General features: G+C 43.4%; 2 protein-coding genes across 3 annotated transcripts in view; both read left to right on the forward strand.

Annotated features, from left to right (window-relative positions):
• Positions 1 to 23,505, forward strand: part of LOC131817681 (zinc finger protein 845-like) — a gene marked incomplete at its 5' end in the record, with an annotated part of 32,915 nt that overhangs the window by 6,760 nt on the left and 2,650 nt on the right. The gene's annotated exons all lie outside the window — the stretch shown is intronic.
• On the forward strand, positions 8,974 to 14,500 carry LOC131818361 (KRAB domain-containing protein 5-like). 2 transcript variants are annotated; one of them, XM_059152758.1, is made up of 5 exons: positions 8,974 to 9,031; positions 9,613 to 9,671; positions 13,021 to 13,147; positions 13,625 to 13,720; positions 13,911 to 14,500. In XM_059152758.1, the coding sequence occupies exons 2-5, from the start codon at positions 9,657 to 9,659 to the stop codon at positions 13,931 to 13,933; spliced, it is 261 nt and encodes an 86-aa protein (XP_059008741.1). In that variant the 5' UTR covers positions 8,974 to 9,031; positions 9,613 to 9,656; the 3' UTR covers positions 13,934 to 14,500. The 2 variants fall into 2 exon arrangements, with proteins under 2 accessions (XP_059008741.1, XP_059008740.1); XM_059152757.1 differs by having other exon boundaries at positions 9,024 to 9,142.

Below are 23,505 nucleotides of genomic sequence, written 5' to 3' on the forward strand. Positions count from 1 at the left end.
AGCATTTCTACTTCAAACAGTCTAACCCATTTGGTCACTGACTACTGAATGAATAAATAATGTTTAGTATGTATGTACAACGGGATATTAGCATGGAAATGAATGAAATCCTGCCACTTGCAACAACGTGAATGGAACTAGAGAGTATAATGCTATGTGAAATAAGCCAAAGAAAGACAAATGCTGTATCATATCACTCATAGGTAGATTTCAACCAACAAAAAAGTGTTCAGTGAGAAAGAAAAAAAGAAAAGGAAAAGCAATAAAAGGAACAGACTCTTGTAGAGAGCAAGCTGATGGAAGCCAGAGTCTGGGTGGGTATGCAGATGTATTAAATTATGTACAGACATTAAGGAGTACAACTGTGATGAGCGTGAGTTTTGTATGGAATTGCACAGCTGCTATTGTACTGCTGGAATGTTTTCTTAGTTTCTTGTGTAGCATACAGTCATTCCACAATTGCATACATCAGAGCTCATCAGGACAGGTGCACTCCTTAACCCCTTCCCCGCACACACCGTCCCTCTGCCCACTTTCTCTCAAATAAATAAAATCTTCAAAATAAATAAAAATGAGGGCACCTGGGTGGCTCAGTGGGTTAAAGCCTCTGCCTTCAGCTCAGGTCATGATCCCAGGGCCCTGGGATCAAGCCCCACATTGGGCTCTCTGCTCAGCGGGGAGCCTGCTTCCCTTCCTCTCTCTCTGCCTGCCTCTCTGCCTACTTGTGATCTCTGTCTGTCAAATAAATAAATAAATAAATAAACAAATAAATAAATAAAAATGAACGTGTAGCTCATTCTAAGTGTGAGTCCTAGCCATGTGCTTCTTCAATAAACTTACTAAGTTGCACCATATAACCTGGCAAGAATTCTTTCTTACCATTGTGAAGTATCCCACAATTTTGTTAAAAAAAAAAGCCAGGGATGCCTCGGTGGCTCAGTCAGTTAAGCGGCTGCCTTCTGCTCTGGTCATGATCCCAGCATCCTGGGATCGAGTCCCACATTGGGCTCAGCAGAAAGCCTGCTTTTCCCTCTGCCTCTGCCTGTGCTATTCTCTCCAACAAATAAATAAAATCTTTATTTAAAAAACAAAAAAAAAAGCCATTTGCTATTCCTTCAAAAAGCTAGTGCAGAAGGCATGATGTGAGTGTTGTGTTTTTTTTTTTTTTTAAGATTTTATTTATTTATTTGACAGAGATCACAATTAGGCAGAGAGGCAGGTGGGGGGGGGGACAGGCTTCCTGCTGAGCAGAGAGTCCAATGAGCGACTCCATCCTGGACCCTGAAATCATGGCCTGAGCCAAAGGCAGAGGCTTAACCCACTGAGCCACCCAGGCACCCCAAGGCATGAGTTTTGATTGAAAAGGAACATTAGGGGTGCCTGGGTGGCCCAGTCACTGAGTGTCTGCCTTTGGCTCAGGTCATAATCCCAGGGTCCTGGGGATGAGCCCTACATGGGCTCCCTGCTAGGCAGGAAGTCTGCTTCTCCCTCTCCTACTCCCCCTGCTTGTGTTACTTCTCTCTCTATCAAATAAATAAATAAAATCATAAAAGAAAGGAAAAAAGAAGAGAAAAAAAAATATTCGCTTCATTGGGAGGCCAGCCAGTTGGAAAAAGACAGACACATGTCCAAAAAGCAACTCCAAGGACTCCTACAGGCCTGCAGATTTTAAAGGAAAGTTGTGCAGAGAAAAAGCAGGAGAGGAGCAAGCAGGACAGTCGGTAACACTTCTGGATAGGCTACAGACTCACTGGTGCCTCCTACTGACATTATGGATGTGCCTGGAGGTTGTGTGTGGGTGGCCTGGGGGGAGGTTCTGCAATAAGGTTTGGTAACCAGTCTTTGTAGGAAACAATGCATGATGTATAGGTTTACAAAGAAGAGTCTAGTTCATCACTCACACAGGATAAAGGTGCACGCTGAACTTACAGTCTACTCAGTTGGCCAGAGGGGTCAGTGCTCGACTTCTCTATAAGTTAAAGAAATGTCCTATAGTTTTATTACGGCTGCAAATGGAAATTATTTCCTTCTATGGTGAGTAGGAAATTATTCCCTTCTGTTGATGAGAAGAAGGCAAACTGGGAGCAAAGCATATGCTGATCCCCCTGTAACCCCTCTAACCCCCACTCCCAGGTGGGATAGTGATATTCCTCAGGCACTCCTGACTGCCCTAAGGCTAAGGGAAGGAAAAACAAATAGCTAATTTAACACAGGTGACAGTCCACAAGACCACTGAGTTTCAGAGGGAAACTCCCAACTCTCTTAATGTTAATACTTTAGTAGATGGAAAGACAACCTTAACTTGACAATGGCAGAGCCCAGAGTATTTTGTAGGTCCTCTTTAGCATATGAAAGTTCTTTTGAAAACCTATCTTCCTTTCCCTTATCTCAACTCCAAGTGCTTGGGCTCCTTTTGCCTTTGGGTCTTGCCCCTCCCTGGGGGGGGGGTTAATAAGACCATCATTTTTCACCAAAAACCTTTCAAGAATTCTTGCCCATGGGCTCTCGACCTCACCCCACCAATTCTCACCTACATTCCAAAACTCCATCAGAACCAGTCCCCGACTGAATTAAAGCCTAACTGGTAACCATTTCCTAGGAAAGTTGATTGTAAAGACTACATGTGTTTGAATGTCTCTTAGATCATGGTGGATTTCTGTCTTTACTGCTTTCTATGTCCTCTACTAACTACTTAAATTACAAAATTGGGTAATTTCCCATTGTAAAAATTTTCTAGTGTTTTCCATGGATTAAAAATCACAGGGCAATAATGCAGCCTTCAGGGCATGAGCGGCAAGGCATGGTATTTCCATCCATTCAACTGGTGTCCACTCACCAGGCACACTTCTGTAGGCTAGGATATGATGGCGTAGGGCAGTGACACCTGTATCCTTTCTACCTAGACTTTTTTTTTTTTTTAAAGATTTTATTTATTTATTTGTCAAGGATAGAGGGAGAGAGAGCGAGCGAGCACAGGCAGACAGAGAGGCAGGCAAGAGGCAGGGAGAAGCAGGCTCCCTGCCGAGCAAGGAGCCTGATGTGGGACTCGATCCCAGGACGCTGAGATCATGACCTGAGCTGAAGGCAGCCTCTTAACCAACTGAGCCACCCAGGCGTTCCCCTACCTAGACTTTTATGGCTGGAATGCCTCTGTGGTAAGGCAGAATGGTAATCAATTGTGATTTTTGTTTGAGGGACACCATGTATTGCTTTTGACACATGGACACTCTGACATATCCTGCGTGGGACACCATCTGGGAGTCGGGGGATCTTGTTAAGGGGCCTCCTCTACTTCTCTAGGAGCATGGTGTTAGTCCCTAAGGACTCTCCCATGGGATACTTTTAAACCACTAGAAACCATGTGGGTTGCAAAATTTAAGAAAAGTACTGCATGGACTTAGTAGGATCTATCAGTTAGATCTCTTTGCAGGAAACTCAGAAAATACATGTAAGTACTCTGGCCCATCCCAGGCTTTCAGGGCTCTAAATCAGGGCATGAACCTAAAGGTCTCTTGCATAACATGTTTGATCATAAGCAGAACAGTAAACTTCCCCCTGACCTGCTGGATGGTAATTCTCTAAGTAGGCCTCCTCCAAATAAACCCAGGTTATGGGAGGAAGGGGGCTCTGACTCTCTCTCTCACTGTTCCTCCTCCTAATAGATGTGGGGGCTTCTCCCTCACTCATGGCCCATTTTAACGGCTCTGAATGGAGCCAGCTGTGGTTGGTCTTCCTCAGGATGGGACATCTTAATGACATTCCCAAACAACTGCTGAAGCGCCCTTTGGTTTGGGGAAATTCCCTGTCATCTCTGGCCTGTCATGGACTGCCTAATTCCCCTTGTTGGTGGAAAATGCACGGCGCTTGATCCTCTGGCCAAGTGGATGATCTTGAGAACTGGAAACCCTCTCTCTGCTTTCTGGGAGCACTTCCCCTCCTCTTCCTCCCATTTCTGCACCACCTTGGGTGGGGCCTGCATTACTGGCTCCTCTACTGGCCTCCCTGCCTCCAGCACTATTGGTTCCTCCTCCTCCTCCTTGTGAGGAGCAAAGAAGACCACCCCGTGGACTTGGCACTGCGCGGTTCAGATTTCCCACCAGTGTTCCAGGTAAAAATCGGCAATGGGGAGGTACTTTGTTGGTTTAATTAAGATAGACATGTCTTTAAGGTTATTGGCATTAAATGTGAAACTTTTATCCTATTGGGTTTTGCTAAAGGTCAAATAAGCTCATGCTATACATATTCTGTTGCAGTTTGGTGGCAAAAGGATGCCTTGAAATGATGGTTAACCTTGTCTGTTGCAAAGTTTTCATGGGCCATTGTTAAGAAAGCTTTCAGTCTGGTAACCTGAAACTTTAGTTTTGCTTAGATGATAAATGGGATCGAATTCAGTGGACATCTAGTTTTATTTCAAATGAGATAAAATAGTAAAGCATTGAGTACTGAATGTAGGTCTGTGCTTTTGACTTTTTTTTTTCTTTTAAAGACTTACTTGCCACGCAGAGACACAGTGAGAGAGGGAACACAAGTGGGGTGGGGATTGGGAGAGTTAGAAAGGGAGAGGCAAGTGTCCCAGCGAGCAGGGAGCCCAATTTGGGGCTCCATCCCAGGACCCTGGGATCACAACCAGACTCAAAGGTTAAAGACAGCCACCCAGGTGCCCCTGTGCTTTTGACTTCTTACTGCAAAGGAACAAAGAATATTTGACTCTGTCAGTAAACATTCTTTGTGCTTAACTGATTCATAAATTTGCCATCCAAAGAGTTCTGGTGTAACAGTTCATTGTTGATTACTACTCAATCTTCGCTGGAGACTAAGGTTTTGAAAAGCTAAATGCTGCTAAATGTAATTAAGAGTGATAGAAATAAGAAAAGTAACTCTATGCATAAGGAAGATTAGGGAATCTGAATACATTTTTCTTGAAGGCAGAAGAAGGTACTTTTATCCTGTTTTTTTTTTTTTTTTAACATTTTATTTATTTGACAGAGAGATCACAAATAGGCAGAGAAGAAGGCAGCGAGAGTGGGGGGAAGGACTCTTCCTGCAGGACTCAATCCCAGGACTCTGAGATCATGACATGAGCCAAAGGAAGAGGCTTAACCCACTGAGCCATCCAGGTGCCCTGGTACTTTTGTCTTAAACTGGTTCTTTAGAGAAAAGTGACCTGGGAAAAATCTGAATGCAAAGGAAAAATTGTAGAAGGTTTTGAAAGGAAATCTTTGGAAAGGAATTTTACGTGTGGTCAGGACAGACTAAGACTGAAATGCATGGCTTTTAAAATACATTAGTATAAGATTAAATGTGTGTTTTCCTTCTGTTAAAAAAGACAAAATTTTCTTGGATTATTATTCTGCTCTTTTTTTTTTTTTAAAGATTTTATTTCTTTATTTGACAGACAGAGATCACAGGTAGGCAGAGAGGCAGGCAGAGAGAGAGTGAGAGAGGGAAGCAGGCTCCCTACTGAGCAGAGAGCCTGATATGGGACTGGATCCCAGGATGCTGAGATCATGACCTGAGCCAAAGGCAGAGGCTTAACCCACTGAGCCACCCAGGGGCCCTATTATTCTGCTCTTGATGCGAAAATGTGAACAGTTGTTTTTGTCTTTCCCCATCTGGAAAAAAGTTTATCAGTTTTGCCTTTATCAGGTATTTAAGGATACCTAATCCTATTTAGGCCAGTGCTTGAAAACTTTTTAAGGTTTTAACAAACTCCTCCAAGATTTAAATTCTAAACAAAGTCTTGTTGACTAACTAGGCTTGTTTGCTTGGTGTGTTACCTCTGGTATAAGGTCATCACCACTTGATACTATGATTACTACTGAAATGTTGTGTCACAGAAGGAACGATTTCCTTGTTAATTATGATAATGAACTCTTATCAGATCATTAACAGTGTCCACTTCTGAGTTCTTGTCATTTCTAATTGTTGCTATTCTCTTGCAAAATAAGTTTCTTCTGCAAAGAGGTTCATATAAAGGACTTTTAGGACAAATACAGGTATTCTGTATCTGTAAGGTCACAACTGAAATGGGCAAGCATTTCCAGACCTAACTAAAAAAACTTCATTCAAATTAAATAAGAATTAGTAATATGGGGCTACATACCACAGCCAACTCCCTCAGTGTGTTGGAAACCTTGTTTCCAAAATACCTGGGTGGCTTAAGCTATCTGTAACCACCTTGCCACATGAAAGTATATAATGAGCCACTTCTCATGACCCCAGGGCAGCTCTTTCTGCCCACAGGTTCTGTCTTCTGACTTTAATAAAACCTCATTTTTGCACCAGATACAGATTAAGAATTTTTTCTTGGCCATCGTTTTTGAGCCCTAATGTCTTTTCTACAGAGAGATGATACCCAACATTAAACTTTTAAGATCATAGAAAGTTGCCCCAACGGATTGGCAAACCATTGTTGGATATGCATTTCCTATTCCCTGCGAATATATGTCCCCTGTTTGAAATTCTATATCCTCCCTCCTCGTCCTGTCACAGTGGCACAGAAGCTCCAGCCACCTGTCTCTAGCTTCATGTCCTTCGGCTTCCCATAATTAAGATTTTTTTTTTTTTTTTTTTTTTTTTTTTAGTTTCCTTAACTGTCTTACATAGCTTTCATTATTAACAGCTCAAAAAACTCAGAATGGAGCTAGAAAACCAAGTTTTCCTCTCCTAAATTCACTTCTGTTGTATGACCCGACCTCCACATTTTAGACCCCAAATCTAATGTGAACACGGAGCTGGGGATCAAGAGGAACAGCAGCTTCATCGCTTCGCCGGCGAAGGAGACCTCAGCAGGTCAGGCCGGCAAACCTGCAGCGCATCCGGAGGAAGGGGCTGGAGCTTGTAGGGCAATAGAGAATGTCACCAGTCTCCACAGGAATTTTGTCTATGCTTCCCGCCCTGTTCACCATGTTGTCAGGGCGGAACCAGGTTCCTGAAACAAAGATGGGCTGAGAAGGGGAGAGGAGGGGAGGTTTGGAGAGGAGAGGCAAAGTGTCATTTAGTTTGAGATCGAGTCTCCCTGAAGCATTAATGCAGCCATTTTCATTTCTGTTCAGCTTGATGTTCTGAAGTGGTTTCCATTTCAGTCACCAGGACAGCTGTAGGAAGACCACTTCATATGTTCCAGTGAGAAACTTTTTGGTATTTTTTTAGAATGGGTAAAATAACAAAAAAAGGCTAAAAGATGAGATTTCATGGAGAATGTTGAGGAATCCGAATTCTCCTATATTGCTGATGGTATGGTAAAAGTACATTCAGTTTGGAATACTACTTTGGAGTTATATATGAAAATAAATATTTACAAAATAAGGGGAGCATTTTGTCCCCCTAAAATATATCTTTGGCCTAAGGATTATATTATGCTGGTATTTTAAAGGAAGGGTAAAGGAAAAGCTCTGAAACCCAGAATGTTTCCCTTTGTGAGACTTTGCATTGATAAGGGAAGACATCACTTGTAAGGGTGCCTCCCTCTGTGTGGCAGAAAGATGGAGGAGGTGTCAGTCTCCAGACTGATCACTGGAGAAGCCATGGAGATAAATGTGGTCACATCCAGTCTTGGTTTTCCTGCTTTGCTTGCTCTTTTTCCCAGCTGCTTCTCAATAGCATCACTGTGGAGACCAAGAAAAACAAGACTGTACCCACCTCGGGTCTAGCCCTGAGGTAAGTACAGCCATCTTGACAAAGCAAAAGCTGGCTCCTTGCACCCCCTCTCCACCTGCTCCGCTCCCCTCGACAGTATGTGTGAACAAAAGCTTAACTTGCAGAAATCACAATCCTGCAAGACCAGAGTCTCCGTCGGTTTACAAATGTCCTAGAGATTTACAACAAAGAAAGTTAAGTTTATTCTAAGCCTAAATCTCTCTAACAAGGACGCTTGATAAGAGGAATGTGGCATTCCACTGATGAAGTCCTAGAACCTAAGTCAGGTTCGGTGGGGTGAGTTTCGGAGCCGACGGCTAAGAAAGAATTCTTAGACATCTCTGGTGCAAAAAGGTGGTTTATTAAAGCACGGGGACAGGACCCATGGGCAGGCGGAGATGCAGCTGCCCCGGGTTGTGAGGGATGGCAGGTTCCGTACCCAGCGGTTGGGGGAAGGTGAGGGGAAGGAAGGTTTCAACGGAGTTTTCATATGCTAAAGAGGGCCTACAAGGTGCGAGGATTCCTGAGGCCTACTGGAGGCCTTGCCCTTGTGGATTGATCAATGTCTTTAGGCCACCATTAACATAAAGATAGTTGGGAGACTTTTTGGTGTGATGTCATAATCCTGCTATCAATCGTCTTTGTTAGTGAGATTTAGGACATTTGTAAGCCAAGGGAGACTCCTGTCTTGCAGGATTGTGATCTCTGCAAGTTAACTATTTGCTTATTGTTCATGGCTGCCTGAGGAATGTTAAACATATGACTGAGGGGGAGCCGATGGAGAGGGGGTGCAAGGTGCTAGCTTTTGCTTTGTCTTTAGTCAGCCTCGTGCTCCCTCATCACCACCATGAAACTCCCAGTTGTCTTCCTGTTAGTGCCTCATTATAGAGGAAAATGGCCTTGGCTTGATAATATTGAGGCCTCCAATATCCTGACAGTCTTCTTTACCCTGATAGCCCTTCTGAACATCCCCTTTGTCCTCACCCACCACCGAGTCCACCCCTACTCTGCCTTTAAAAACTCTGGAACTGGTTCAGCGTCCAAGTCCCTACTCGGCTGTGTGGGGTATACTTGGGCCCAAGCTTAAGCATGTCAAATAATCCCTCGTGCAATTGCATCGGTGTCCTTGGTGGTCTCTCAGATGTGAATACTCGGGCATAACAATCACCGGTGCAGTTTCAAGAAGGATCTTACCTGCTGCCCCTCCCCCTCACATTCTACCCATCCATTTGGTGGAAACAGCAGTGTAGTGTTACTTAAGGGCTGCAGGAGTCCTCAGTGAGGCCAGGAGGTGGGGTTATTTCCTTAAATTTTTAATTTTTTTTCTGAGAGTGGAGAGCAGGCTTTGGTCCACGGGGAGGTAGCCAGGTCTCTGCTGCGTGAGTCTGGAAAGGTCAGGCCCATGGAGCACCCTGTTCCTTGGCTGAAGCTGAATTTGTGGGCATTTGGGGGGAGGCAAGGCCCCCTGAAAGCTGAGAAGGAAAAGCCAAAGATTAGTCTCGCGGTAGGAGCTCATTTGAATAGCTCCTGACACAAAGGACAAGGAATTTGAGTCATTTCTGCGTTTCAGTGTCCTGCCTTCAGGGAAGCAGTTTTGATAAGAGAAATCCGTGTTCTCAGGAGGCTGACCCTTCCAGCAGGGAATCCTAATTCTACCCCGGGCCCATTCCGGGTACCCCCCCCCGCTCCCCCCCCCCCCCGCTGTCCTGCCGGCCATGACCGTGAGAATGGCACAGATGAGGAAGTAAAAGTGCTAAAGCTCCCCTCTTTGTGCCCAGGGCTCAGACCCTGGGAGAACGGTCACCCTCCTCTGTGCCCGCTGGTGTTAAGTTAACTCCAATCCGCAAGGTCTCCGAGGGCTGCAAAGTTCCTCAGCCAGGATCCAGCCCGGTCCTAGAACAGTTTCCAGAAGGGCAAGCTCTGTTGGTGGCTTTAAGGGCATTTTCTCCTGATGCTGCTGTGATTTCTCCGCAGATACCTTGTGGGAAAGAAATCCAGAGGACGAAGGGAAAGGAGAAATGACCAGTTCTCAGGTAAGCCTGGTGTCCCAGGAGAGGCCGTGTCATGTTTTCCTCCTGAAATTCCTCGCTTTTAGAAATTGCAAATGTTAGTTCCTGTAGTTCTGATGTTTCTCCCTTCTGTTTTCACCTGATCTGAAGATCTTTCCAGAAATGATCCTCAAGGCCAGGTCTTCAGAACCCTTCTCCCCTGTATCCCGGAGCCTTCTCTCCTAAGTCTCCAACCTGCCTTACAATAGGACAGCAGCAGCTGTCACTGGGAGTTAAAGTCCTGAAAGCACTGAAAATAGTGTCTGAGTGATAGACACACGTGGGCGGGGGGCTTCAGTCTGAGATTCCTGCTGCTGCTGAGGTCTGGTCCGGGGGATCAGTGAGGGAAAACCTTTCTCCTTTAGGCCCCGTGTGCTTGCTTTTCTCAGCGCTGTGTAGCCCAGGGCTCAGGAAATCAAGAAATAACCTCAATAAATTTGTGTCCAGAATAACTCTAGATGTTCTCTGAGAGAAAGTGTGGGAAGGGGGAGTTCTTGAGACTTGCTCTTTAGAATGTGAAGTAGGTATTTTATGTAAAATACACTAGACTGGAAACTGGGGGTTCAGTCAGTTAAGCCTCAAGACTGTTGATTTTCCCCCCGGGCCACAATCTCAGGGTTCTGGTGATGAAGTTCTTGAACCTAGATGAGGTTTAGTGGGGTGAGGTTCGGAGCCGATGGCTAAGAAAGAATTCTTAAGACGTCTTTGGTGCAAAAAGGTGGTTTATTAGAGCACAGGGATAGGACCCATGGGCAGACGGAGATGCTGCGCCGGGTTGTGAGGGATGGCAGGTTATATACCCTGCGGTTGGGGGAAGGTGAGGTAAAGGAATTTTGGAAGCAAGGTCTCCAGGACCTTGAGGGGCTAGCTATTGTAGGGAGAAAGGTTATTCATTACTAGTAGTAAAAATCTTCTTGTGAGACCCTTTAGATGTGTATCAGTGGGCCATATGCTTGGGAATGATTCTTGACTTGCTCTTGAACTAGAAATATAGTTTCACATTTCTCCTATCAAGTGTCCTTGTAGGTGAGATTTGGGTTTAGAAGAAATTTAACTTTATTTAGGGCTTGAGGAACTGAGTTATTGGCCTCTGGAAATTGTGCTATTGTTAGATAGCTTCTTTGTTGTAAATATCTAGGACATTGGTAAACTAAGGGAGACTCCTGTCTTGCAGGACTGTGATCTCTGCAAGTTAACTATATGTTTTTCTTTTAGGGCAGCCAGAGGTGCCTGAGGAATGTCACACATATTACTGAGGGGAGCGGGCAGAGAGAGGGTGCAAGGTGCCAGCTATTGCTTTGTCCTCAGCCAGCCTCCTGCTCCCTCATCACTGGGATGAGCTCTTTCTTTGGCTGCAGGCTCAGCTGGGAACCCCCTTGAGATTCTGTTCCTCTCCCTGGCCCTTGCACTAAAGTGTAAATGAATCTGTAATTAAGATTATGCTGCCTCATAGGGGACATGGAGAGGCTCTTGTCTAAATGTGGTGTCTCTGCTGGTCAGGTGGGGGCCCCCAAACCCGGGTCCATGATTGGGGTGGAGGAAGTCACGTGGGCTTGAAGAGTTCACCTGAGGCAGAACCACGCTCTTTGCAGTTCACAGAATATCCTGCAGGAGGCAGGTGGCAGAGGATAGAGAGGCTCTGTGCAAGGAGCAGTGGGTGTGGTGGGGGCTCTTTTTAGTGCGGGAAGGTGAGGAGTTAGGGGGCTCATGGAAGTTTCCCCCTTCTGGGCACTGTCCCTGGTTGTCAGTAGTTCACTGGTTAGTTTGGGCCTGTGGCTCCTTTGAGGTGAGACCCCAATGGGCCTGTCTGGGTTCAGCAAGGGGGTCACTGTGGCTCACTCTCCATGCCTTTCCTTAAGTCCCCTTGCCTCAAAGCAGCTCCTACAGAAACTGTAGGTGATTGAACTGTATATATATCCTCTATTTTCATAATGAGATTCCTATTTCGAATTCCTGTTTCCAGACCACAAAAAAAAAGTACCAGTGATGGTGTGTCCTTGGTTGTGCCTTGGCACCGAGATCATTTTCTTTCCTATGCTTGGTGTGAACTGGATTTATTGTCTCGCTGCTCTTTGCAAGATCACTCCCCTGCTATGTTCACAATTTCTCTCCCAGTCATTTGTAGGGAACGTGGATGTACTTAGCAGTACGCAGAGATCATCACAGTTCAACTGGAAATGCCATTGTCTGAGTTTCTCTTGTTTGTAGCTTTTTTCTTTTTTTAAGAATTATTATTTGAGAGAGAGAGGCTGAGAGTGCACATGAGCAGTGGTAGAGGGGGACAGGGAGGAGTAGACTCCCCGCAGAGTGGGGAGAACAATGTGGAGTTCCATCCCAGGTCCCTGGAAATGGGACCTGAGCTGAAGGTGGATGCTTTAACCAAGTGCCCTTGATCGTGGATTCTGAGAAAAACTAAGTCAAAAGAGGTGTGGATAACATTAAATTTCCTTCCACTTGGCACCATTGATAAATACCTGAGTAGGGAGAGTAGGACATTTTTCCTGGAATTCACAACTGCCTTCACATATGTTCATGTTTAATTAGAGGAGAAAAGCAACCTTAGCTTCTCAGTAACCAGAGTTCCAGGATTCTGAGAGTCCTACTTAACATAAGAAAATCCTTTTGGAATCTTCTTTATCTCTTTCCCCCAAATGCATGTTGGCCATCATCCTTCATGCATGGCCCCCACTGATACAGATCTGCAGGGTCCTCCATCCAAGGTTTCACTCAACAGTAGTCACTTACTACTTACTAGTAGTAAGTAGTCACTTACACTAGTCACTTACTACTACTCATCATCACACCAGCTGGGTACTCAAGGTCCTGGAACCTTGCTTTCAGCTTCCTTCATGATGGCTACACTCCTAAGCCACTCACCATTTTAGTGCAGACTGAGTTCCAGCTCACACTCCAGTGCAGCACCTCTGATGCATGGGGTTTGTGCCTGTGCATCATCAGGAAGACCACAGCTTTGACACCAAAGACATCTCAGGAATTGTTTCTTCATCATTCACTCCCGCACCTCAAGATTTCACATCAGAAATATCTCATGATTCCTTCTGGAACATTGGTTCTTCTCCTGCATGCCAGCAGTGTTCACTGGACAAGGAGCGCTCTCACCTCTCTGTAGTTGGTAGGGTTGACTTCTCGGAGTAGAGGTTGTCAATCAGTCCTGCCCTCTGTCTCCTGGGTTTTTCTTTTATTCCACATTCATGTCCTGGAGCAGGGAAAGTCAGGTCTTGGGTTTAGCTGGTGACATTAACTCCCACTTTCATACTAGGGACCATCGTGAAGTGTGTCAATGGCCACTTGGTGACTGTGGTATTTATTGCAGGGACAGCTGACCTTCAAGGATGTGGCCATAGAACTCTCTCAGGAGGAGTGGGGATGCCTGACCCACACTCAGCGGCAACTGTACAGGGATGTGATGTTGGAGAACTACGGACACCTCTGCTTCTTGGGTGAGGAACACTCCTTCTAGATTCCCCAAACCACACTCTGGGTTTTCTGCTTCCTGTGAAGATTGTCTTTTGGACCATTTCTGTTTGAATAACTGGAATTCAGATCCAGACAGAGAGGGGAGTGAGGAGGGGTTTGAGAAAAGCCATCATCATGTGTCCTTTTCATCTTTAGCTTCTCAAGGTAATACCCCCACTTCTGTAGATGAGTTGCAATTCTAAACACTTAGTGGCAGAGAATGGTGCTGCTCACATGTTAAACTGAAATTTCCCCTTCTTACTATGTCTATTGCTTGGAAGTGCAGGTCAGGTTGTGAACATTGGAAATGCCTCCTCTGTGTTCTAAAGGGACTGTTGGGCAACAGCTTTTGGAAATCATTTTCTAGAATTGTACAATATCCTCTCTTCTGTGCTGAACACAATCCTGATGGAAAGTTAGAATCTCTGGCGATACTCATTTTCCTTTTCTCTCATAAACAGGTCTCAATGTGTCAAAGCCAGACCTGATCACTTTTTTGGAGCAAGAGAAGCAGCTCTGGGATATGAAGAGAAAGGAAACCAAAGGCTTCCATCCAGGTAGGTGAGGATAAATGAGGCAGATGACAGAAGGGAGGCCCAAGTCTGAAGGAGGAACATAGACCTTAAGCTATGGTGCCACTAGCTGTCCTTGAATGAAAATCAGTTGGAGACATGCCTGGTTTTATTTCTCTCATGCTCCCAGAGGGTCATCTACTCTCCCACATTATCAAGTTCTTGCATCCTATAGGGATTCTCCTTCAGCTCCAGTGATGGTCTGCCACATCCACAGGAAGGGCCAGGAGACTCTCCTTGGAGGGGGAAGGCCCCCCCCCCCCCAGTCTGAGAGCTTCTCCATTGCTTTGAGGGCCCTGGGGAAAGCATCATGTTTCTGAGGACCCGTATGGTATGGCCTTTGTCAGTTCTGGCTTTCATCATGAGACAAGTAGGTCAGGGTAATTGTATACACACTGGGTTTTGGTGCAGAAATTCCAAGAATACTGGAGACAGATTTCTAATGTTTTCTGGCTTATGCTTTCTAATGTTATGAAGGCTTTAATCTTATTCTTATAAAACTGACATTTTGTAACTGCATCAGATAACAAGCCACCTCCCTAAAATGAGACAATGTGCAGTTCTATTTCCCCTCTCTGTGTTCATTCCTCAGTGGTGAAATAATGCAATGTCTCTGTTTCCTAGCTGCCTCACATAAAGAATGTTATTGGGGAACTAGCACATTTAGAACTCAGTACTTGGAACCTTTAAGAAAGTCTCACTTACTATGTAAGTCAAAAAAGGATAAACTTTATGCTTTTTGCCAATAAAATTATGTGTATTTGATTGTGTTTGTGTATCATTCATACATGCTCTGATTCCTACTGTTAATTTTTCTCCCTGGGGAGTGGTGAGTGAATGTTATACTATGTCTAGGTGAGTTGTCATCAACATAGAATTAATTTCATCATGTATTTGTGGGTGAATTGTTTTCTTTCAGCATGAGAGAAAAGAGTTTGTGGAATTAAAAGTAACTTAGAGGTAAAACAACGCTTTTGAATCTCAATATTGTAATTGCACACAAAACACTTCTTCTTGTCTCCACCCCTGCACCCACTTTGTTAACCGATGTCACAAATTCTAATATTTATGTTGTGTAGTTTATGACGTACATGAACGATTTTTATACTTCTTTAAAGACAAAATTTTGTGGCAGAAATAAATGTGACCTAGGTAATTCCAACACTACAGGTTTGTATAACTGTCTAAATACTTATGTTTAGTGGAGAACTTTAGGATCCCATCTGGTTCAGTTTCTGGGTAGAATCCTTTTATTTCATTGAGAGAGCGTTCCTTCAATGGTTCTTGTAGGACAGGTCTACTGGTAAATGTAGAGGGGTCTTTACTTGGGAATGTCTTCATTTTTACATCTGTGGAAAAAGAGTTCTGCCTGGTAAAGTATTCTTGGTGGTATTTTTCAATCTTCTAGTAGCTGAGTGAGTACATTATGCCGGCCCCATTCTTGTTGGGACTGCTGGGAATCCCACACTGCTTTTCTAGGAGCTCTTCACAAAGTGAAGTGCATTTGTCATGCTGTTTCAAAAGTCTCTTTTCATCTTTGATATTTGATGGATTAATTATAATTCATCACTGGCTCATTTCTTGACATTTATGCTACTTAGAATTTAGCAAGCTTGAATTGTCTATTGTTTCCACATAGGTCACCCTCATCTCCTTATGGGGTCCCCTTAATGTGCATATTGGATCACTCGTCGGTGTCCCACGAGTCCCTCAGACTTTTCCACCTATTTCTTTGGTCCCCTCCGTAGTGAATTTAGAAAAAGTGTTTTTAAGAGTTCTGATTCTTTCTTCCGCTTCATCAAGTCTGTTGCTGATCCCTTAGTGTATTTTTAAATTCAGTAATTGTACTCTGGGGCTCTCAGTTTCTGGTTCCTGGATGTTACACTTTTTGTCTCTCTGGGTTTACATTTTGGTCATGATTCGTTTTCCGGATAACACTTGGTTACCTGTTGTCTTCTCTTTTTCCTCCATGTGGATTTTTATCATTATAATTTGAGGTGCTTGCAGTTTGTTGTTGCTGTTGTTTTGGTCTGGTTTGCTCTGGTTTTGGTTTAGTTTGGTGGTGTTTGTTTGTTTGTTTGTTTTGCAATGTATGGGTCTTTATTAACTTAGGGCCAGTTTTGGAGATTTATTTTGTTCCTCTGATTGGAACATAGTTTTCTTTTTCTTTGAATGTGTTGTGATCTTGGAGTAGTATTTAGGAAATTAAAAAAAAAAAAAGTCTAAGGGCCTAGGATTATAGACTTGTTTTCTTCAGGAGAACACTAATAATAGCAGTTCTGGGTTCTGTCACACATGTCCCAGGCATTTGTCAAGTCTGCGTTCCTGTTATTTCCCAGTTTCAGGAAGAGGTGTTACTACTTTAGAATGAGTGATCCCTATCCCTGACTCTCTCTTTGCCTTCAGCTCTGTTGTCTCTTCCTTGTTTGAGCAGGAGCTCACCTGTCTGAGTAGCCTCCACACTGCCTCTACAGGTGCCCTGATTCCCTCTCTGTTTCCTGTGTCAGGCATGTGAAAAGGAGTCAGGTTTAGTAATGAATAAAGGAAATGTGTGTTGTGTATGTTGTGTGTTGTGCATGTTGTGTATGTGTGTCCAGACAGTAACATGACCACAAGCACCGAGGGTTTCTGAGAGTGACTTCTGTGGGGATAACTCAGGGTTGACCTGTGACTTGGTTCCTGCAGAGGTTGTGCAAATTGTCCTGGGTCAGAATCACCAGGAGCACTTGTAAATCTTGGATCGCTGTGCCCAGGCTTACATTACTGTGTCAGTAGCTCTGGGGGCAGCCACCAACCTTTCCTTTCTTACCCCATCTCAGGTGGCTGTGTAGGGAATAGACCTTGAGAACCTGTATCTTGGGACACATTCATAGTAGTGTTCTTCAGGAAAAGTAGTAGCCCATGTGTAATGTAGTGAGATACACAGGTGTGTAGTCTTGGTTCTCCAGTCATGAAAGTGGACTGATGTGTGTTGGGCCTTTCCTGTGTTGTACCTTGGATGCCTGACCTTTGTGTCTACTTCTGAGTATTCAACTAGGAAACCACTCTGGCTGCCTATGTGTGGTGTGGGCTGGAATGTTCACTTTGAAGTGTCCGTTCATGGAGGCTGTTCTGTGTGAGGACCGCTGAGTGAACCATTGAGTGTCAAAGAGAAAAGGAACAATCCAAACATGGGTCACCTTCTAGAAGGGCATATGTACTGTGTGCTTCCTGTTCCTGTGTAGGGCACCCAGATTCAAACCCTGACTTGACCAATAGTGAGAGGTTCCCTATACCTTCCTTTATCCATGTGATTTCTTTGTGTTAGCAGACAATAGTATTACCACTGAACCATAAACTCTAGAACATTGAATACATTAATAGCAGATACAGCATCAGTAACTGTGAGACAGACATTGTATGCACTGTGCAGAAGAATGTGTCAGATAATAGTGAATTTTTTTTTTAATTTCTCTTGATCTTAGGAAAAATTTTTTTAAACCATACCACAGAGATGGAATCCCTTGTGTTTCTCTGAACACATCATTATATTTAAAATTTTAGCCAGAAATGTATTAGAAATTAACATATTCTGTGGTTTCTTTCGTGATTGAGCTTTTCTATTTTTATTTCCCCTCTTGGCTAATAAAGTGAAATGTATTCTTAAAATTTGTATTATGCTTTTCATTTCCCTACACAAATCATTTTAAGATTTTGTTTCTTTATTTGAGAGAGGGGGAGAATAAATACAAGTTAGGGGAGGGCCAGAGGCAGAGAGACAAGCAGACTCCCCACTGAGCAGGGATCCCAGGCAGGGCTCTTACCCAAAACCCTGTACCAGGACCCAGTTTTTAGTCAGAAGCTTAACTGAATGAGCCACCCAGGCTTCCCTACACAAGTCATGTCTTGATATAGATTCTCGTGGCCATGATCTTGTATCAGACTTCTCTGTTGTTTTATCTTTATGTCTTCCCCCTCTAGTGGTGTTAGCAGTCTCCCAGGACCGCACACCCAATGTCAGTTGTGATGTCAAAGATCTTCCATGGGCCTCTGTGCTCAGATCAATGATTATTTCTCTTTTCCCATAAAAGACCTGCCTCCAGGAGCTGGGCAGTTGCCATAAGCTTTGTGGTGCAGGCTGTGCCTGCAGTCATGGCAACCTGATAGATGTTGTACCACTGTCGCTCTTTACTTCACTGGAAATAGGATAAGTTCTACAGCTTTTATTGCCAGACAGGGGAGCTTAGGCAACTCACTGGAGATTCCCTGTAATGTAGTCTGACTCACACTGACAGCCTTGGGTGAAAGATTTCTGACATGACATTGAATGCACACTTCTTTGTTAGGTTGACAGAGTGGCCAGTGATGTGTCCCTGATGGCACAGTGTGCATCTTGGGGGTCTTCCAGACCTTCACAAGTGGCCCTATGGCTAATTATTGGAAGCATCTTAAAGTCAAACCTTCCAGATACATTGACTTTGTGATCTACACTGCATTTGACTTTATATCACTGCCAGGTGAGCAGCAAAAGATCATGAAGGAAAATGTATTGGTTGCTGTTGTGGATACCTGCCCCGAATCATACATTCATATATATGCCTTCTACAGTCTTGTCACTATTCCTTGAAGTCATGTAGTGATGTCATGATCTGCGCGAGCATTTCCTTGGTTGATGTTTTAGTAATACTTGTCATTCCACACATTTGTGTATAAAAAGCTTGGGAATATAATGAACGCATCTGACTCTTGGGTAGAGGACAGATGAGTTTATTGTACAGGAAAACATGTTTCTTTCTGTGACAAAGGACTAGGTAGATATATTGGATGTTCCTTGATGATACTAGGGTTTCCTATGCTCAGAGTCTCATAGAAGTGACTCAAACCCACCTCATGTGCAGTGTCTCCCGGTATCAGTTGCGGGTGCACAAATGGCCAGTGGAATTAGTGTGATGAAGACCTTTATGATGTTTGCTGAGTCACAAGTCATAAGATGCTTAGACTTTGATCTGGGAACCTTTTGTCATCTGCCAGGATTGGGAAATGGTTACAGGCCACCTGGTCAGTTTAGAATGTGTGTCATCTTGGGCTTTTCATATTCTTGGGATTATCCATGGACTTTACTCAAAACAAAACATATTCATGAGTGTGTTTCTTGTTTGTTCATTTACATTTACATTACATTACATTTGGGATACATTTACATTACATCAATTACATTACATTTGGGATAGAACAAGGAGGGCACTGGGGTACTCCTGGAGAGAATGCTAGCAAACAACCTGGGGGCTCACAGCATGGAAATAGCCATCTGAAGAACACCTGGGGTGCACAGTGGGGAGAATATTCAGTAGTCTAGGAGCACATTCCTGAGAGGAAACATTCAGTGATATGTGGCTCCCAGAATATGGGAGTTGGATGACACCATTTCCCTCTCCCATCCTGTAGCATAAAGCAGAGCCCCACTCAGGGAGGACACTGGATGGCTGCTTTGTTTGCACCAGGCCCCACCCCCCTGTGATCTGAGGGGACTGTTTCAGTGAGGCTTGTCTCAGGCTCAGCAAGGTCAGCCCCTGCCCAAATCAGGTCTCCTGATAAAGGATTCTGCAGGGCGACAGTCCTGGTGGAGTTGATGTCAGGTCTTCTTTCACAAGCAGAGCAGAGCTCACCTAGTTCAAACTGGCCACATTCAGGCCAGGGACCAAACACTGCCCATAGCAGGCAAGGAGAGCCCCAGCAGACCCCTTGCCTGAAGGATACAAAGGAGACATTGTTGAGTTTTCTAATAGACAGAAGAAGTTAGAGAGTTAGACAAAAGCCAAGATGAAAGGATTTATCCCAAACCTAGAAGGTAAGGCCAGGGCCAGAGAAGCAATGGAAACAGTAGTAAGGAGCTTGATGGAGAATTTAAGGCAGCAATCCTAAGGATACTCAAGGAGTTGAGAAAATAGTGAGAACTTGACTACAGGGATAAGAGTTAAAAAAAAAAAAAAAAGTTGGTTGTCTGGGTGGTTTACTCTGTTAAACCCCAGGCTATTGGTTTCTCAGGGTCCTGGAATCCAGGCTCAAGTCTGCCTCTGCACTCAGTGTGATGCATTCATGTAATTTCATCTCTCTCTAGCTCCCACCCAAACTCTTACGGCCCCCATCCCCCAGTATATGTCTTTTTAAAAATCAAACTAAGGTGAACAATGCAATAAGCTAGATTAGAAATAGGTTTGATGTTAAGAGAAGGCTGGAAGAAAAAGAAGAATGACTTTGTCACATAAAAGGCAAAATGAAGGGAAATACTGAATTGAAACCAAAGGAGGGAAAAGAATCATGCAACATGGGATTAAAAAAAAAAATTATTTATTTGACAGACTGATCATAAGCAGGCAGAGAGAGAGGTGGGAAAGCAGGCTCCCTGCCGAGCAGAGAGCTCTATGCAGGGCTCAATCCCAGGACCTTGGGATCATGAGCTGAGCCAAAAGTCAGAGGCTTAACCCACTGAGACACCCAGGTTCCCCTAACACAAGATTTATTTAAGGAGCTCATTGACACCATTGAAATTAGTAAGATTCCCAGGTCTAGGGCTTTTCTGTGCTTGAAGAGTATTTCTTCTAAATTCAACCCTCATGCTTCTTACTGGTCTAAGATAATTTCCAAATTCTTTGGTTCAAGGTTAGTAATTCATTCTTAATAATTTGTCTTTTTTAGGCATTATCTTTCTTTTGTTCTAAATTACCCTAATGTTTTTGTTTTTGTTTTTTTATGATTTTGTTTATTTTGGGTGCCTGAGCGGCTCAGTGGGTTAAAGTATCTGCCTTCAGCTCAGGTCATGATCCCTGGGTCCTGGGTTCGAGTTTCACATTGGGCTCTCTGCTCGGCAGGGAGCATGCTTCCCCCTCTCTCTCTCTGCCTGCCTCACTGCCTACTTGTGATCTCTGTTAAATAAATAAATAAAATCTTTATAAGACATAAAAATATTTTGTTTATTTGACAGAGACCTAGCAGGAGAGGGAACATAGGTACGGGGAATGGGAGATGGAAAAACAGGTTTCCTGCTGATCTTGGAACCTGAGCAGGTCTGGATCCCCATATGGGGACTCCATCCCATGACCATGGGATCCTTGACCTGAGCTGAAGGCAGAGGCACCCTGTATTTGTTATTATATAGTAGTTTGTGGGATTTAGAGTTTTACCACTTTTATTTTTGATCAAAATGGGCATTACTTTCGGTGTTCCTGTTAGTATTAATGTGCTATTTATTTCAGATTTTTCTTTGTAGTTTTCATTCCTATACTAAGTTTCTTTTAAAAAATATTTTATTTATCTGACAGAGAGATCATAAGTAGGCAGAGAGAGGGGGGAAGCATGCTCCCTGCCGAATAGAGAGACTAATGCGGGACTCTATCCCAGGACCCAGGGATCATGACCTGAGCTGAAGTCAGAGTCTTAACCCATTGAGCCACCCAGGCATTCCTCTCTACTAACTTTCATCTAATTGTTTCCTCTTTTAGTTCTTCTGGTAGAAATTAAGTTGCTTGTTCCAACATTTTTGTTACCTGTATTGTATAACATAACAAAAATGAAAAGCAAAGTGTACTCAGGAAACTGGCAGAAATAAACAAATAATGACCAAAAACAGTAAAAAAATTAAGGTGAATTTTACGGATTTCTGTAATCATGCCATGTGTGAACAGAGATAGATTTTACTGTTTCTTGTTTAGTTTAGATTCCTTTACTATATTTATGGTTGCATAATTGTTCTGAATAGAGAATCCAGTACTCAACTCAAAGGCAGTGGTGGGGTCAATTCATTATCTGCTGATCATAGAGGAGAAGCTTGCAGACTGTCCCTACTGAATAGGTTTCAGCTTTTCATACATCTGCGGCATTCATTAGGTTGGGGTTTCCTTCGTTCTCTAGGTTTAGTGTTTTTAGCATGACATGCTGTCCAATACTCCCATATTTGTATTCTGTCTCCCTTAATATGATCATGTCATTTTTGCCCTTTGTTTTGTTAATGTGGAGTCTTGAATTTATGGTTTTCTGTATGTTGGAGCACCCTTAATTCCAGATCCGATTCCCACTTGATGATCTTGTAAAAAGGGAAAATGTGCTGTTGATTGAGATTGCTATTTATTGTGGGCTATGAGTGAATATTCATCACAGACTGTAGTTTGTAAACTTTGTTGTTTGTAGTGTCTTTGTCTGGCTTTCAAGAGCTGGTAATGCTGGTATCACAGAGAGAGTGTTCTACTAGTTCTCTGATTGTCACTCCTTGGAAATGTTTGAGGAGATTTGCAGTCCTTTCTCAGTATCTATTTGAATATCCAGTGAATTCATTTGGCACACAATTTTTGTTTGTTGGATTTTTTTCTTTTTTTCCTCTTTCCTTCTGGTTTGTGGTTATAGATCAGTTTTGGTTTTTGTTTGTTTGTTTGTTTGTTTGTCTTCTGAATGCTAGAGTCTAAATTGTTCATACTTTTTTTTTTTTTTTTACATTCATACTCCTCTTTTGGTGTGAGTTTGTGGTCCCCGATTATCCATTGTTGCCTCTTATTTGATTCCTACAGTCAGTTATGCTCTCCTTTTGCCTTTTCACATCTCGTTTTAGTTGCACTTTTCTTTATTCTATATTTAGTTCATGGGCTATCCATGTTGTTGATCTTTCTGAAAAACAACTCTTCCTGTGGTTGATACATTCCTATCTTTACTATAGTTGGTTCATTTCAGTTTTCTGTTTCAATATCCACCGTTCTGCTAATTTTGAGCTCATGTGACCCTTTTCCTGATTGTTAGAGATACAGGAAATTGATTTGTCCTACACCATGATGATACCACAGAATTGTCTATTAGACTCAGTGCTCAGTACATTGTGTGCCATGTTGTGTGTCCATGGAGAAATGAAGTCCTGATGACTCCTTCTCAGCCATCTTTCTGACTTTGTCTGATTGACTTGATGCCTCTGTATTAGAAGTCATCAGTATATTCTTCCGAATGTAGTAAGTGCAATGGTTTTACTTTTATTTGGTATCTTTCAGCTGTATCTTCATATGACACTCAGAGTTTCCTGCTGAAGCAGAGCATACAAGGTTCTTTCCAAAACCCATCAGTGCACAGATACAAAGATAGTGCTGTTGATATTTTACACTTATATAGAGACTGGGACAATGATGGGGAGAGTGACGAGCATCGAAGATTTCAGAGAAGACAAATCCAATCCAGGTCAACTGCCTTTCATGAGAATCTCACTGCCCCAAATGGTGAAGCATATAAATGTCTGTGGAAATCTTCCATTTTGAAGTCCACAGTTTCTGCAGGGCAGAATGTTTCTGTCAGCACAAGCTCCAGTCAGATACTCCATCATAGTGATTTGTGGACAGACCATTCAACACATCTGGAGAGTGACCTAGTCCATGCTGAGAATAATGATTTGAGCCATTTGGAAGATAGGACTGGCCTGACCTTAAATCAGAGATTCAGAAATAAAAAACCAAGTTCTCAGTGGGATCCATTGGATAGGGGCTTCACCGAGGAGTTGAACCTACAGTATGACCAGAGGCTTCTCACCAGAGACAGAGTTGCTCAGTGCACTGAATCTGAGAAAACATTGAACCAGGGCTCCCATGCTCACAAATGTGTCAGGACTAGGTTTGTGAAGAACCATTATGAATGTGACAAATGTGGGGAAGGCTTTCATCCAAGCTCTAACCTCAGTATGTATATTCCTTTCAGGAGACAGTCCTCACAAGGATAATGAATGTGGGCAAGCTCATAACCAGTCCTCCAGTGTTGCTGATCATCAG

Source organism: Mustela lutreola, chromosome 16 (genome assembly GCF_030435805.1).
Source record: "Mustela lutreola isolate mMusLut2 chromosome 16, mMusLut2.pri, whole genome shotgun sequence".
Taxonomy (NCBI): Eukaryota; Metazoa; Chordata; class Mammalia; order Carnivora; family Mustelidae; genus Mustela; species Mustela lutreola.

Bases quoted from the DNA above. Each gene is read 5' to 3' on its own strand.
- LOC131818361 (XM_059152758.1), top strand. The intron at 13,148-13,624 runs GTGAGGAACACT...TCTCATAAACAG, and splicing joins CGGACACCTCTGCTTCTTGG to GTCTCAATGTGTCAAAGCCA. The intron at 13,721-13,910 runs GTAGGTGAGGAT...TGCATCCTATAG, and splicing joins AACCAAAGGCTTCCATCCAG to GGATTCTCCTTCAGCTCCAG.